The sequence below is a fragment of the Notolepis coatsorum genome (genome assembly GCF_963971535.1).
Source record: "Notolepis coatsorum genome assembly, chromosome: 13".
In the NCBI taxonomy this organism is placed as follows: Eukaryota; Metazoa; Chordata; class Actinopteri; order Aulopiformes; family Paralepididae; genus Notolepis; species Notolepis coatsorum.
The window spans coordinates 32,574,091-32,589,678 of record NC_140177.1 but is presented as its reverse complement, the minus strand read 5'-3'; the positions used below and the strand labels follow the sequence as shown (position 1 = coordinate 32,589,678).

Below are 15,588 nucleotides of genomic sequence, written 5' to 3'. Positions count from 1 at the left end.
ATTATTTTCTAATTATTATCAAATTCAAGTTTTGTTTTATTTGTCATATATAATATACATTACAGTTAAATGCTTGGTTCTGTATGAGCCTCCATGAGATTGTGCTTCATACAGTAAAAAGAATAAAGGCCAAACACTATACAAAATATACAATATACAAACTAAAGTACAATCTAAAGTACAAATGCAAACAAAGTACAAATGCAAGCTTTTTTTAAATGCAAGGATGAGGTAGGGATGTTTTATTGTCTATATCTTATTATCAGATTTAGGTTTAGATCAGATTATCAGATTTTATTGTCAAGTCCATATCCTTTTTACAGTATAGAGGAGTTTGTTTATTGGCTCCAGTCCTCTGCCTATAGCAGCAGCAGCAGAATCAGCACAAAGTAGTACAAAAGAAGCAATAAAAACTGTATACGAGTGTGTGTGTGTGTGTGTGTGTGTGTGTGTGTGTGTGTGTGTGTGTGTGTGTGTGTGTGTGTGTGTGTGTGAGTGTGAGTGAATGAATGAATGAATGAAAACTTTATTTAACAGATTGCAGAATGGGTACAATACAGTACAGCTCAATACACACCATTGTTAAGGGGATGCAGACCAGAGAAAGACGTTTGTCAGTGTTGTAGTACTTGAGTCCAGGACTTGGACTCGAGCATTGACTGCATTCGGTCTCGGAAGGTGCAGACTCAGACTTGTTAATTGATAATTTTTTTTTTTTTTTTATAAATTGTTTTGTCATACAATCATTTGGCATACGATATTGATGGTTAGTGCATTTGTTTGGCTATTGTGTCACAAAGTAAATAAACTCCCTTTGAAATGGTGACCGCTGTGTCATTTATGTTTAATGTCTTTTTTAATTTGTATGTCAGCTCTTTGACTGCCAGAGTGGAGGTGACTCAACGTTGATGACTTGGACTCGGACTAGGGTAATGGGGACTTGACTCTGACTCGACTCAGGCTCTTCTTTGGTGACTCGGACTTGGACTCGGACTCGAACACATGGGGACTTGAGATTTAGTGACTTGACTATAACACTGGTGTGTGTGTGTGTGTGTGTGCGTGCCTGCCTGCCTGCCTGCCTGCCTGCCTGCCTGCCTGCGTGCCTGCCTGCCTGCCTGCCTGCCTGCCTGCCTGCCTGCCTGCCTGCCTGCCTGCCTGCCTGCCTGCCTGCCTGCGTGCGTGCGTGTGTGTGCAAATCAGTAGCAGAGACAGCGATTAAATAGCACTGTTTTGTCCTCAGTCACAGGCAGGTAGCCTGCCATTAGTGTCATTTGTTTATGAGTCTGATTGCCTCAGGGGAAAAAATGCCATTCTTCTATATCATCATAGATCAAAACAAAAACATTTTGAGGCATAATGTTTGTGTAGTCATTTAAAATAGTGTGTAGAGGTCAAAGGGCTCAAATTACAGTGTGCGTAGATCTACATGTGAATAAATCACTGATGACTGACAAGCTCGTAACAATATAGGAGTAGAATGCAAAGGGTCAGGATCTTTTCACCAGAGACACACTCTATATAATGAGTTGGCATGTAAGGCTAGCCCCGCTCGCCAGAGACACCTGTCCTGCTTATCAATGACGTTCAGAGATTATGTCATCAGGCTGTGTTTCTTCCATACAAAAATCATTCATTCACTTCAAAATGTTGATATTTCACATTGTTCAGCATTTGATGAATCTGAAACATACCCCATGACTTTTTTTTGCCTAAAGAAAGTTTAGAAATCACTTAGGTGGGAAGCCTAGAACATGTTTATATTATACAAAATAATTGTGTTTGTAAACAAGAACAGTAACTTTTCAGTAGCTTCAAATAGTATTGGGGCCAGATTTGACTCTAAGGACAATTTGTTTATTCATTCAGTTATTAAAATATAGCCTACCTTAAAATTCTCAAAACGACATACTGTATAGCCTAGTACACCTTTTAATAAACCCCCATTTAAAAATTATAGATCACGGGGCAACTTTACTTTTACATATTCATTTTTATTTGTAGATAAAAATGTAACATCTGAACATATAAAACAAAGCAATAATGACAATTTCCAAAATAACTTACTGAAATAAACAAAGAATGTGTAGCATACAATACACATCACATGATTAAATAAGAGTTTTCATTGATATATACAATAAAAATCTAAATGACCTAATGAGTTATTTTGTACCTAGCCTTAGTGTGATAATAAAAGCCAAAATAATTAGCTTCAAGGTACAGTGACACATAAAAAGTGGGCTCAATATCTCTTGTTCAACCTTTGTAATCATACTGTTGGGTGTTCAGCTGTTTTTTTTTCTTTCTTTTTTTAAAATCTTTATTATGTTTTTGGTAGATTTTTATTGTTTTTTTTACTACCAGGCAGTCCGGTAGAGAGAGAGAGGAAGAATGGGAGATAGACGGGGGGAAGACATTGGGCAAAGGTCACCAGGTCCGGGAGTCGAACCCGGGACGGCCATGTTGCGACGCAGCGCAGTACGTGGTGTGCTACTTGAGCGCCCAGCTGGTTTTATTTTAAATATAGGTAGGACTATACGGCCACTTCTCATTACAAAATCCATGTATTTTTATTACATATTATGCAGAATAGAGCTGTTATAATATTACCTGCAATTGTAAAATTTTGTTTTAACTGTCTTCATTCTATACATTCACTAGCATCACAGACGTACAGTACATGCTGCTGTTGGGTGAATGAGCTTTGATGTCCATCCATGGCTCTGGAACCACCTGCCTTGAGATCATTACGGTCTAAACGGGGAACATGGAAAAATCATGAAAAATCTTTGTCTAAACCACGTTTTAAAGTTTCGGTCTCCGTATGGAGTGAAATTAAGTTTAAAGGCCCAATCCATAATCCATAATCCATGATCCATACCACCACACATGAACAAACGGGTAGCCCACCACCAAAATATATAAAAAGAATTATTAATAATTTTTTTTTTTTAAATGGAATGGCAACATGTTCTTGATCTATTTACTGACTAAACAATAGATATTATACATTTTGTATTGTATTTGCTGTATATAGTGGCTGTAAAAGGTTTGTTTACCTTGGTAATGTTAGTACATTTACATAAACAGGCAAAAAGAGACCAGTTTACTGAGGGTATGTGGTCTCTCTAGCGGTTGGGAGGGGGAAAGATTCCCCGGGAGAGTGGAGACCACATACCCTCAGGTAAGCTAGTCTCTTCTTTGCCCCGTTTTGCAAACGTAACATTTGACCCACATGGCCGCTGAGCATGCCAGTTTTTTTTTTATTTTATTATTATTTTGTATTTCTTAATGTTTTACAATAGGTTAATAAATCAAAAAAAAAAAAAAAAGCATATTTCCATCTACAAATCAAACTCTTCAAGACTGTATGTGAGCATACTCCCCATTTGACATTACAAATTACATCTGGATTTTTGCGTTTGTAAGCCTTTAAAGCCTATGGGTGCACCTTTAAGTTTAGCAAGTCTTGTTATCTCAAATGAATCTGAAGTTGCTCTCCTGAGTACCGACGGTGGTCAGTATGAAATGACCATGCGTTGAGCAAATATTAAGTCAGTAAATAAATTAGAAAAGTGGTTTTATTTCATTGTTTTCATTCTTTTACAAATACTCATGACACTGATGAGGATAGAGAAATTAAATAACACGTGAGAAACCATCAACCATTCAAGTGGATGAAAGATGAACAGCAAGTCATGACTCAAGTAAGCCACCCCAACTGTGTTTCCACAGCAAGGGCAGACTTTATAGGCAATATATAAAACATCTAGGCGGAATAAAAATCTTTTATCAAACATACTCTGTATATTGACCCCCCCACACACACACTTCCATAAAAATACAAAAACAGTGCCCTCTACATTTAATGCTCATTTGAGGGTTCATTATCACATTATGAAACCTTGCCAGAAGATTGGTCACTGAATGGCCTCTAATAGGTGGTTATCTGTACAGGGATAGGCTAGTTCCGGGCTCGGCTCAGACAAGCCGATCAGTGACTCCAGGAGGCACGCGCTCGACTCGCTGTACTGCGGGAGGGACGACGGCGAGGCGCTGAACTGGAGGTGGAGGTGGCGGAAGTTGTCCGGGTGATTGTGTCCCTTGAAGGAGTTGTGCAACGGACCGGACGTGTAGTCCGTGTCAAAGAACTCCAGGTCCGAGTCGGAGGAAAGGTCCATGTAGCTGCTCGACGAATAGTCGATGGAGGGGGATGGAGTGTTGGGCACTTCCTCGAAGGGGCTGTCGTCGAACAGGTCAATGGCTTGATTCGCGTTTTCATCCAGATAATCTGCCACCGAGGACCTGCTCATATTGTCTCTCTGTGTGGTGGTGGCGTAAGTACCGGGCCCGCCGGAGTACTGGTTCAGTGGCTGTCCATTGCGCCTCAGTCCGCCGTCGCTGCCCATGGAGCAGTCTTCGCTCTCGGAGTCGCAGAGGCTGAGGACGCTGGCCAACCCTCCGTCGTCGACCTCTGACCCCTGAGGGCTCCCCCCCGCGTCAGAGTCTTCGCTCTGGCCAGGGGAATAACAAGAGGAGTCCGTCATGTAACTGCTGCAGCTGTTCTCTTCCGCCAAAGACAGCTCCGAGGTGAAGTGGAAGGTGGGGGTGGGTGGTAGGGTGAGACCCTCCTCCTCCATGGCGAACCCGAAGGGGCAGACCTTCTCCTGGGCGTCTGGCCGCGCCTGGTCGCCGTCCTCCTCCTCGTCCCGGAGCTCCTCCGGACGCTCTCTACGCTCTCTTCGTTCCGCTTGGCTCGGCGTCTCCTCCTGCAGCCTCCTCTCCAGCTCCAGCCTCATGACGGTGTGGATGTAGTGGGTCTTCACGCGGCGGGTGTTGAACTCGATGCGTCCCTGAGTGTTGCCACAGCCGTCCTCAGTGCAGCAGCCGCACGGGAAGTTGAGTCGGTCCATCTGCGGAAAGGAAGACGGCAAAAGCCTAGTCGTTAGTTAAAGATTGACACTAAGATAAGATGAGATGACATGGGATGAGATCATTAAAAGGTGCTGTAAGTGGTATCTTTCTGTTCAAATGAGTGTTAAATAGCTGTACATTCTGACAGCCATCATTGATATATAGAGTGTTTGGTCAGTAACATGGGTCTGTCTCCCAGTCCCTCAGCTCTCCAGTAAACATACATTTATTTGTCTGGTATCCCATTCCACTGTATCCAATCAGGAGAGAGAACCCTAGATATATTTGTTCACTTATTTCAAGAAATCTTGCCAAGCCACATTTGCTTACTGCACTGGCAGATTATTTTACCTGTTTAAAGTACATATTTGCTTGAAACTAGTTTTTATTTCTTATTTTTGTCCGACCGTTTATTTTTCAGTGTGGAGTTCTCTCTCCTGATTGGATAACGTGTATTTTGTGTGTACTGCAGAGCGGAGGGACTGGGAGACCCATGTTATTGATTGATTGATTGATTGATTGATTGAAATTTGTATTAACAGATTGCAGAATGGGTACAATACAGTACGGCTCAATACACACAATTGTTAAGGGGATGCAGACCAGAGAAAGACTTTCGTCCCCCATTTTCAATTCATAACATAATGTTACTGACCAGACGCTCTATATCAGTGTTGGAATGTAGAGCTATTAATCCAACATGTAGACCAGTTATTTTAACAAATAAATACCACTTACAGCACCTTTAATATAAGAAAGGTATTACCCGTATACAGAGTATTAGTCACTGTCTCTTGTATGTTGAATATTACCAGTAGAAATAGGCTTTCTCTATTATTCTTGCGGCGTAAAAGAGTTAGTATGAAGTTCCTACCTGGCACTTGATGCCTGCCAGGCTGCATGCGCAGGTCTCTGGCTCACAGAAGCCCTGACAGTCACACCCACAGTCCTCCCTGGCGATGCGCAGGGCGTGGAGGTGTCTTTTCTCCTCCTTGTCGATGCGCTTCACCCCCGCCGCCCGCAGGAAGGCCTGCCTCTGTTTGGAGGGGTAAGGGTGCAGGAAGCTTCCATCCTCCAGCTCTGCAGCGCTAACGTGGACGTCAACGTCCGCATCTGGCACTTGGTCCACAGTCAGTCTGTCTGCTTCACTCTGGTCAACGGCGCCGCTGGCAATTAACTGGAATCGGGGGCAATAAAATACGAACTTATTTGCCTGACAAAAAACGAAGGCATTGTTCACTCATATCTATGTCAATGCAGTATAGTATAGCTGAAGATTTTTTCCCCTTGAGAACCATAGTAAACAATTACTCCAATCATCATTTGATTGGTCACAGGAAAATTCCTAAGAAGCATACAAATTGTATAATTTCTTTGGGCACAGCCCATTCTGCAGTACATAACCTTGCATTATCACAGTGGACTGCCGCAGACGTTTTTATAAAAAATAAAACTGTTGCTATGTCATAATTAACAGTTCTGCTCTCTGGTAGATTAGATTAGATTAAAATGTATTGTCATCATGCAGCACAAGTACAGTAAAATGAAAATACGTTTGGCATCCAACCAGAGTACAAATATAACAGTAAAGTGCAATAGTAATATACAATGTACAGGTGATTAAACTGGATATAAAATATATGAATTACTAATACTGGGTATAGTGCTAATCAGATGTACAGAGTTGTAGTATTAATATGTACAGTGATACAGGTATAAAGACACGATGGTAGTAAGTCATACTGGTCGGCAGCGTAACTAGTAAGAGTAGGTAGGGATATGTATAGATATAGATATAGTATCTACAGATATGTAAAAAGGATTATATGTAGGTATGTACAGACAGATGTGGATAGATAGGTAAGGATAAATATATATATATACAGTATATACATCATTATTGTACATGCTATCATACAGAGTTATATGTGTCATATGCAAGTGTATAAGTAGGTATATAGAAGGATTGTATGCAGGTATATTCAGACAGATATGGGTATAAAATTATATATATGCAGGCCTTGAGGAGGGCGAGGAAGATCATGGCAGACCCCGCCCACCCGGGTCACAACCTCTTCACCATGCTCCCCCACGGCAGACGGCTACGGCTGCCCAAGACATTAAAGTCCCGCCATAGACTCAGCTTCTTCCCCTCAGCAGCTCGCCTGGTAAACGAGTCAGGTGTCCCCCTGCTCCCCCCCTCTATGGCAAGCTGCTAGGGCTGGACCTCTGGACTTGAACTATGCTGCACTGTTTCCATGTCCCCTACCACTGCACTTTTTAAAGTCTTATTGTTGTCTCACTGTTCTGTCCTGTCTTGCACTTTACTTATAATTATTTATGTATTGTTGTATTGTTCTAAATTGTGAAACGCATCCACTGTAATCGTCAAATCACGTTCCATTTGTACTGCAATATGGTGAATAAAGTAATCTGAATCTGAATCTGAGTAAATATAAATATATGAATGTATATATATACGGTATGAGCACTATTGCCATACAGAGACCACAGCTTCTCCAGTATTTGGGGATGAGGCCCGCTGATGACATCAGATTGACGCAAAGGGGAAAAATCAAGCAGTGGACTCACGTTGTGTCTCAGCGTCTCCAGCCTCTCCTCTCTCAGTCTCTCCCGAAGCCTCTCCCTGTGCCTGTGTCGTCGCTCCAGGGCATGCTCCGCCAGCGTGTACCTATGGAGGGCGCTGTGCCTCTGCATCATGCCCAGGGTGGCGCCCCCCCGGCTGGGCACGCTGGTGAACCCCTGGCAGCGTGGGAAGAAGTACACCGTCACCAGGTCAAAGTGCACGCTGCCCTGACCACCTGCTTCCGTCTTCCGTCTCTTCAGGATGGACCGAACTGGGGGACGAAAGAGAAGGAAGAACAGCGACGATATTAATGATGCGTCATGTGTGCGTTCATCTGTCGAGGTTCTATCAGTTATATGGTTGAAGGGGAATGTCACCCATCTCAAGAATCCGTTGTGGAGGAATCTCTTTGTCTGTCCTAACAATAGCTTGAATCTCACACCTAGAGAGACATTGTCCCCCTGACCCCCCTAACCCCCAGCCATCTCTATCCACAAGAGCTGGGTCCTCTTCTCCACCTCAGTGTTCTCCTAGCTGACCAAGATAAGAGCACTCCTCTCAGCCAAAAGCACATTTAACCTATGCACTATGCGTTTCATTATTAAACCTATATTGATCATGAAGATCCGTCTATGACCATAATTGATCAGTCCGGTTCCACAACACCGCAGGTGTTATTTCCTGTGACAGTTAGTATATTTGCGAACACGCAGCACTCTCTCCTAAGAGAGATAACCCTCACCTTTGAGATGTCACCTGTATAACCCTCACCTTTGAGATGTCACCTGTATAACCCTCAATAAGTCAAGATAGACTGCGCTCACAAAATATAACACTGGGTGCTGAAATCCCGTGGAGTATATTAGAAAAAGAAAGCAATACGCTTGGACCAGCACTCACTCAAAGGTGAGGGTTATACAGGTGACATCTCAAAGGTGAGGGTTATACAGGTGAAAAAGAAAGCAATACGCTTGGACCAGCACTCACAGATTTTGATTATTTAATGGCAGCCTGAAATCAGGCTGCCATTAAATAATCAAAATCTGTGAGTGCTGGTCCAAGCGTATTGCTTTCTTTTTCACCTGTATAAAAGGTGAGGGTTATACAGGTGACATCTCAAAGGTGAGGGTTATACAGGTGAAAAAGAAAGCAATACGCTTGGACCAGCACTCACAGATTTTGATTATTTAATGGCAGCCTGAAATCAGGCTGCCATTAAATAATCAAAATCTGTGAGTGCTGGTCCAAGCGTATTGCTTTCTTTTTCACCTGTATAACCCTCACCTTTGAGATGTCACCTGTATAACCCTCACCTTTAAGATGTCACCTGTATGTAAAATCAGGGGCTGCTCCAGATACAATGAATGAGGCACCAACTTTATGGAGCCATAAAATGTACACCCAAATGAGCTTTATAACCTAGTATGGCTACGTGGTCCAAACTGGAATGTAAACCTCATTTGGGTCCAAGAGATACCACAAACAATGTTTTGGCACCACAAAGTCTGTGACCCGTTCATTGTCTATTGTGCACCCCCAAATCTTGATATCCAAGACAGGAAAAACATTTCTCTGTCTGGTGTCTAGGTTTAGGAGAGTGGAGCATTTTCACAAAATATTGTCCCAGGACACAGGTCTCTACTAAATGGGTCACATTCACCTTTGAAGTGACCATCTAGTGCTTTACTAGGAACATGTCATAAGAATACAATTAATTATTGTGTGGAGGTCTGGGGAAACAGATACAGAATCACCCTACAAACAATATGCACACTTAAAAAGAGAATTGAGTGTTATCGTGATATTGTTATCATGAGCACACCAATGCACTGTTTCTAAAGTCATATGCTTTGAGATTCATGGACTTGGTTGATTTTAAAACAGAACAAATAATGTACAAAGCAACAAACTATTTACTTCCTGGCAACATTCAAAAACTGTTCTCGGATAGGGAGGGAGGGACTACGATTTAAGAGGGAAACTTTATTTAAAACAGCTGTGGGTTCACACTACTCTTAAAAGCATGTGTATTTCTGTTTGTGGGGTGACCCTGGAATAGATCAGATGACGAAATTAAACTGAGCAAAAACGTCATACAATGAAATACAAAAGAGTGATTCTAGAAAGGTCCAGTAAAGAGGAGGGAGGTTGTAGCTCTCATTAATGGAGATGTTGAAATGAATGTGTTGTTTTCATTTGTTACAGTTTTTGTTCTGATCTAGTCAGCAGATACCTTTTGATTTTGTTTGCAAATTATTTTGTTGGAAGACAATTCAACACTGTGTTTGGGAAAAAATGCTAAGGATTTATTGCAATGAGGGGTAGGACCTGATAAGCCAATTGCTTCTTCCTATTCATTTTCAGACAAGAGACTGTTTTGTTTATTATTTTATCTTACTTTATTTTTATTTTCACAGCTAATTATCTTTGTATTTTTTTTTACATTGTTATTTCTTGATTTTTTTTTATTGTTGTTTGAAATAAACTATTCATTCATACACTGTAATAAATGTTTTAAATTGGCCACTGATGAACCCTTGGAGTTGCAGAATATTCCAACTCAGTGATTCCAGCTTTGCTACCCTGTAACTCTCCAAGCCGCCACTAGATGGGAGCCTACATGTGCTTCACTGTGGCAGCTGTGACCCCTCTTAAGGGTCAACGGTTGAACATTGTGGAAAGGAAATACCAAGGAGCTGGGCCAGTACAGCAGTGGACAACCACACAGATCAAAGGAAGTGGGAGAAGAAAAGAAGAGAAGAATAAGCGCAACCTATAGGAGCTGTCTCAAAGTGTTTTAGCCATACGTGTTTAGAATCCTTCTTCCGGTGTAGTTTCTTTTAATATCCAATGAAGTCACTGTTTAGTTTGGCGGTTTGGTTTCAGCAAATCATCTGACTTTCACACCGGCCTGAGGGTGAACTCTTGTTCCAGAGGTCAGTCAACAAGTGAGACCAGCTGACTAAGCTCGTTTCAGCTGCTGCTCTTCTGTCTAAAAAATAAATTACACCCCGCGTCTGGGGCCACTGTTTGCTCTACTAGCCAGTTGTGTGAGACTCACTGGCAGACTGCATATGTAGATAAGAAAAAAAACAGGCCAATAACTGCAGGACAATGGCCTGAGAATACCGTAAATAAGACAGCAACTCCACACTCTTTGAAAGTATTTTGTCGTTGCTAGTCCTAATGCTATGATATTGTCCACCGTTCAGTGATTTGAATAAAACCACTTGATGCAAGTTAAAAGAGACCTTGTTATTAAAATTGATTCCACGACATCCCCGTCGTCCAGGCAAATGATCTTTGATGGCAACGCGGGCAGACCAGAACCCTATGGCGAGTCGTCTGCATTATTGCTCTAAGGCCAGGGCTCTCCTATCAGCAAGTCATAACAAAGCTGCCGCCGGGCGATAAGAGACACTCCTAAAAAACACATTCATACGCATTGAACGAGATAAGGGAGAGGTTTGCATTATTTGAAAAAGAAAGTCGGTAGCAAGTGTGGAAACCTACCGGGTAAACTGGTCGGCACAAAGTCCCGGTTGTCGGCGGAGTAGCTCTCGCCGTCGGACCCCCATTCCGAGGAAGAGGGGGATGAGAGGGAGGAAGGAGGAGAGGGGGAAGAGGAGTAGCAGGCGTCCGCCTCCTCGTCCACCTCAGCAAATTTTCTTTTTAGGATCCCACTCATAGCTCAACTGTGCTGGTTAATAAATTAATCTGTAAAAAGGAAAAGAAATTACATGAACATTAATATAGTAATAAATACAAGGATAGATACTGTGATCAGGGACTGTACATGAATGCATAAGCTATCAACAAAGCCAATGCAAAAGTGGACCGGCACTATTCATTTGAATGAATGAATGAATGAATGAATGAATGAATGAAAAAATGGGTACAATACAGTACTGCTCAATACATACAATTGTTAAGGGGATGCAGACCTGAGAAAGACGCTTGTCTTGTTTCCATCAGGGTCCCCTGAGCACCAAATCAGACGTTAACGTTAATCCTTTAGTCAAAGTTGCACTAAAGTAACATTTTAGCAGTCGTAACAAATCACGCTCTCTCTCTCCCCGGGGGCCAAATGTACACAGTACGCGAAGTAACTGGATACTTCTCCTTTTGTCAGTGACACTTGGAAGGGGCAGGTCTCTCCTATAGAGCGAACCGGGGAGAGAAAGTAGCTCTGCCGGTCGAGCAGGTTTCATGAAATAAGCTTGTTTAAGGCTAATTAAATGTTGATCTACTCTTATCAGCCTACATTATCAACAGGAACACAAATGAGTATCACAAATCCACTGTATCTCAACACTAGCTCCAGATTTCAGACAGGGGGGGGGGGGGGGGGGAATGTCCCCCTCTGAGTAATTAACATTCCAATGATTCCTCAAGTTCTTTTTTTTTCTCTCATTCTGAAGAACACATGGAAACGAACTGTACAAACAGAAAGCTCTGGAGTGTAACTTGCTACTGTACTATTTTTGGATCCGGACCTGGAGAAGAAATTGCTACACGAGCAAAATACTCTAAAATATTCAGTGATCAGATAATGGGAGAGTGTGTGGCTATGAACGCAAGAAGAAGCGGCTGAGTACGTCGAGAGACAACTCGGGAGACGGGAGCCAATAGGGGCAAACACTAGAACAATAGGTTCAACTATTTTAACCTTTGCCTGTGCTAGCTGATGAAGGATATCACAGAAGAAGAACCTCACTTGCCCCCCTGTGTTACTGTAGCTGATGAAGAATACCACAGAAGAAGCACTATGCTTGCAGGGTTAAACTCAGCGATGCCTGTTCTTAAATATATGGAATATAGTTTAAACTTTGTCATCACCTTAGAACTATAAATCGTTTGGTTGCTCAACCCTAGATTATACAAATGGAAAGGCTCACACAGTGTACACAAGCTTTGTAAAGGTTAATAGTCATCTAAAATATAATCTATCAAATCGCCTAGTTGATTGCAATAAATCAGGAATCGATTTTAAATCGAATCGTTGACCCCAAGAATCGAAATCCAATTGTGATTCCCAATGATCTCACACACTCCCACACAGAACAGTCGTCATATCAGACTGCATGGGAGGCGCCACACAGTATCAAACATTCTCAAATATTTAAGCCCCAGAAATGAATTTAGACCACAAAATTGTATATCATCACGACTCACAAACACAACAATAACCACACTGTAACACTGATAAATGAGTCTGAAGATGAAGATGCTTTTCAATGAAAACATCAAAATGCCACAGCCAATAGAAATGAGAGGAGCCTGTGTTCTAGAGCGAGGGCTATAAGTAGTTCCACCAACACAAGACATGTGTTGTTTATAGGAGGTGGGTTGGTAGCTGGACACGGGACGACGACAACAATAATAATAATAATAATAATAATAATAATAATAATAATAATAATAATAATAATAATAATAATAATACATTTAATTTGTAGTGCACTTTACATTTGGAACCAAATCTCAAAGTGCTACAGGGTAAAAACATAGGCTTTAAAAACATAGGCAATTATAAAAACAAAGCATAAAAACATACAAAAAAAGGGATAAAACACACAAAGGCATTTATAAAAGGTTAAAACTAAGAAAAAGCTTTGGTGAAGAGGTAAGTTTTTAGTCCTCTTTTAAAAGAGTCAGTGGTCTCTGTGGTGCTCTCAGGTAGTCAGGGAGGGCATTCCACAGGCGAGGAGCAGCCGAGCAGAAGGCCCGTCAACATCAACAACAACAACAACAACAACAACAACAACAACAACAACAACCACAACTCTCAAAGACTCTGAGCCGTGCCCCCTCGTAACCCAGGCATGAAAACACAATGTCATATGCCAGGGCAAGAAAAGGAACTTCTGAATGTCATAGTAAGCAGTGTGTGTCACAGCTTCCTGGACTCATCAGCGAATAAGAAGAGCCGCTCACTGCAAGTGTCTGTCCCTGTATGAGGGAAATGTTTGCCGGCCTATGTTGCAATACAGTATTGTAACAGGCACTCTTGGTGAGTCACACTTTTAAAGAGTGGCTGTGTGCCTCTCTTCGGCTTGTTCAAGCCTTAGTGACTCATATGACAGTATGTGTGTGTTGATCATTCATTATATCCCTGAAATGACAGTGTCAGGGATATTATTAGTCACCTCGACTGTAGACCGTAGATTATATTCACCCACGACACGGCAGATCCTTTGTGTGCATGCGATAACTCAAATAGTTCTTATTCAAATGTTTTCTAATTTGCTGTGAACATACAGGACCTCTAGGGGAAGAACACTGTTGGATTCTGTTACCCCCTTGACCTTTCCTTTGAAAATAGCCCCCCCCCCCCCCCCCCCCCCCCCACACTCATCCTAAGCTGTTCACCTCTATCTATTCTCACAAAACCTGCTGTGTGGCATTTAGGATCCAACATCTTTAAATGTATCAGTAAAATGTAATGTACAGTTGACCGGCCAAACCATATAGATCCAAATGAATTCCGGGAAAACAAAACGGTAAACAGGAAGCGATGTGCTACTTGTCAAAGCTTTGTCCGATTTGCCTCAAACTTGACAAAATGAGTTTGTCCTACAATAGCAAGAATGCCTGTGAAACTTTGAGTAATTTCGCCTCATGGTGGCGCTGTTCTTGTTTTGGGGATATAGACCCAATTGTTATTGGCCTTCAACAGCATTAAGTCTAGTTCCTTACTGAATCACTGAGTATGTGTTTGTGGATCACTCATTCCTCGCTGAATCAGATGCTATGTGTGTGTTGCCAGTTGCCACTAAGACCAAATAAATAATTCAAAGTTTCAAAGCAGCACACACACACACACACACACACACACACACACACACACACACACACACACACACACACACACACACACACACACACACACACACACACACACACACACACACACACACACACACACACACACACACACACACACACACAGGTATTATGCAATTAAATCTAGCCTATATACCTAGTCTTTTTCATTTACATTTCTAAGTAGGCCTCTCTATTCAGTAACCATGTATGTTGGCTATATATGTTGTTGCATTTTAGTTGTTATTATTATTATTATTATTATTATTATTATTATTATTATTATTATTATTATTATTATTATTATTATTATTATTATTATTATTATTATTATTATTATTATTATTATTATTATCTTGTTTTTATCTGCCGTTAAACCGAGAACAAGGGTCGTCTCCTATTTGGCATACAGTCATTAACGCGACCTCAACTTCCGCAGCTGACCTCTTCACCCTTGGAGACACTACAGTAATCATGTCAGCTACAATGACAACATTGTTCTCCCTCTAGCCGACTGGGATCGCACTCAACAACAAACTATAAAGCAAAACATTGGTCACACACAATTCAACCAAAAACTCTAATAAACGTATATTATATCTCATTCTTGAAGCGACTCGGGTGGCTATGTCACGGTTTTCACAATAAAGTTTTAGAAAACAGTATCCAAAACAAATTAGGCGCATCTCAATATCACAAGTCTTTGTCTGGATGCGTTCGTAATATGAGTGTCATAGTTAGGCTACTTACCAAAATGGGATCAGCGGCATAATAATGGCAACTGAATCGGAAATTGTCAGTGTTCTCTCTGGTGCGTCCCAGCCGTCCCTGTCGTTGCCAGACCCTAAAGGGTTTGCCTGTTCGAGGCTCGACGGGTAGATCCACACATCTCTCCCTCTCTGTAATAGGCTATACGGGAGTACTAGTGCGCATACGAGAGCCGTGTACGTCAGAAGAGAACTCCCCTCTGCGTCTGACGCACACGCACGCACGCGCGCACACGCGCACACACACCACACACACACGCGCACACACACACACACACACACACACACACACATTCTGTACACACAGAGCGGCAACAGCAAGCCCACGGCTTCCTGTCGAAGGTGTGTCAATGCTCTCTAGACATAAATGGTAAATGTTGTAATAGATTCCCTGGACACAGGGAGGAAACTCCCACCCAGTGCAGTCAGACATGGGCAGGGTTAGTCATTTGGGTGTCAACTGTCAAGATAGCATTTTGTACCTTTATTGTC

At 41.9% G+C, this 15,588-nt stretch overlaps 1 protein-coding gene across 3 annotated transcripts; it reads right to left on the bottom strand.

Annotated features, from left to right (window-relative positions):
* Nucleotides 1-2,193: 2,193 nt before the first annotated feature.
* Nucleotides 2,194-15,174, bottom strand: LOC311238943 (cysteine/serine-rich nuclear protein 1-like). Of its 3 annotated transcripts, none has more exons than XM_084327148.1 (5): nucleotides 15,080-15,174; nucleotides 11,018-11,221; nucleotides 7,510-7,775; nucleotides 5,792-6,094; nucleotides 2,194-4,916 (listed from the first exon to the last, which is right to left on the bottom strand). In XM_084327148.1, exons 2-5 carry the CDS (start codon nucleotides 11,190-11,192, stop codon nucleotides 3,924-3,926), a joined length of 1,737 nt encoding a protein of 578 aa, XP_084183274.1. In that variant the 5' UTR covers nucleotides 11,193-11,221; nucleotides 15,080-15,174; the 3' UTR covers nucleotides 2,194-3,923. The 3 variants fall into 3 exon arrangements, with proteins under 3 accessions (XP_084183274.1, XP_084183275.1, XP_084183276.1); XM_084327149.1 differs by lacking the exon at nucleotides 15,080-15,174 and adding an exon at nucleotides 11,449-11,582; XM_084327150.1 differs by lacking the exon at nucleotides 15,080-15,174 and adding an exon at nucleotides 11,428-11,564.
* Between the last annotated feature and the right edge of the window lie 414 nt (nucleotides 15,175-15,588).

Bases quoted from the DNA above. Each gene is read 5' to 3' on its own strand.
- LOC311238943 (XM_084327148.1), bottom strand. From the start codon at position 11,192: ATGAGTGGGATCCTAAAAAGAAAATTTGCTGAGGTGGACGAGGAGGCG. The intron at 6,095-7,509 runs GTGAGTCCACTG...CCCCGATTCCAG, and splicing joins TGGAGACGCTGAGACACAAC to TTAATTGCCAGCGGCGCCGT. The intron at 4,917-5,791 runs GTAGGAACTTCA...TCCTTTCCGCAG, and splicing joins TGGCAGGCATCAAGTGCCAG to ATGGACCGACTCAACTTCCC.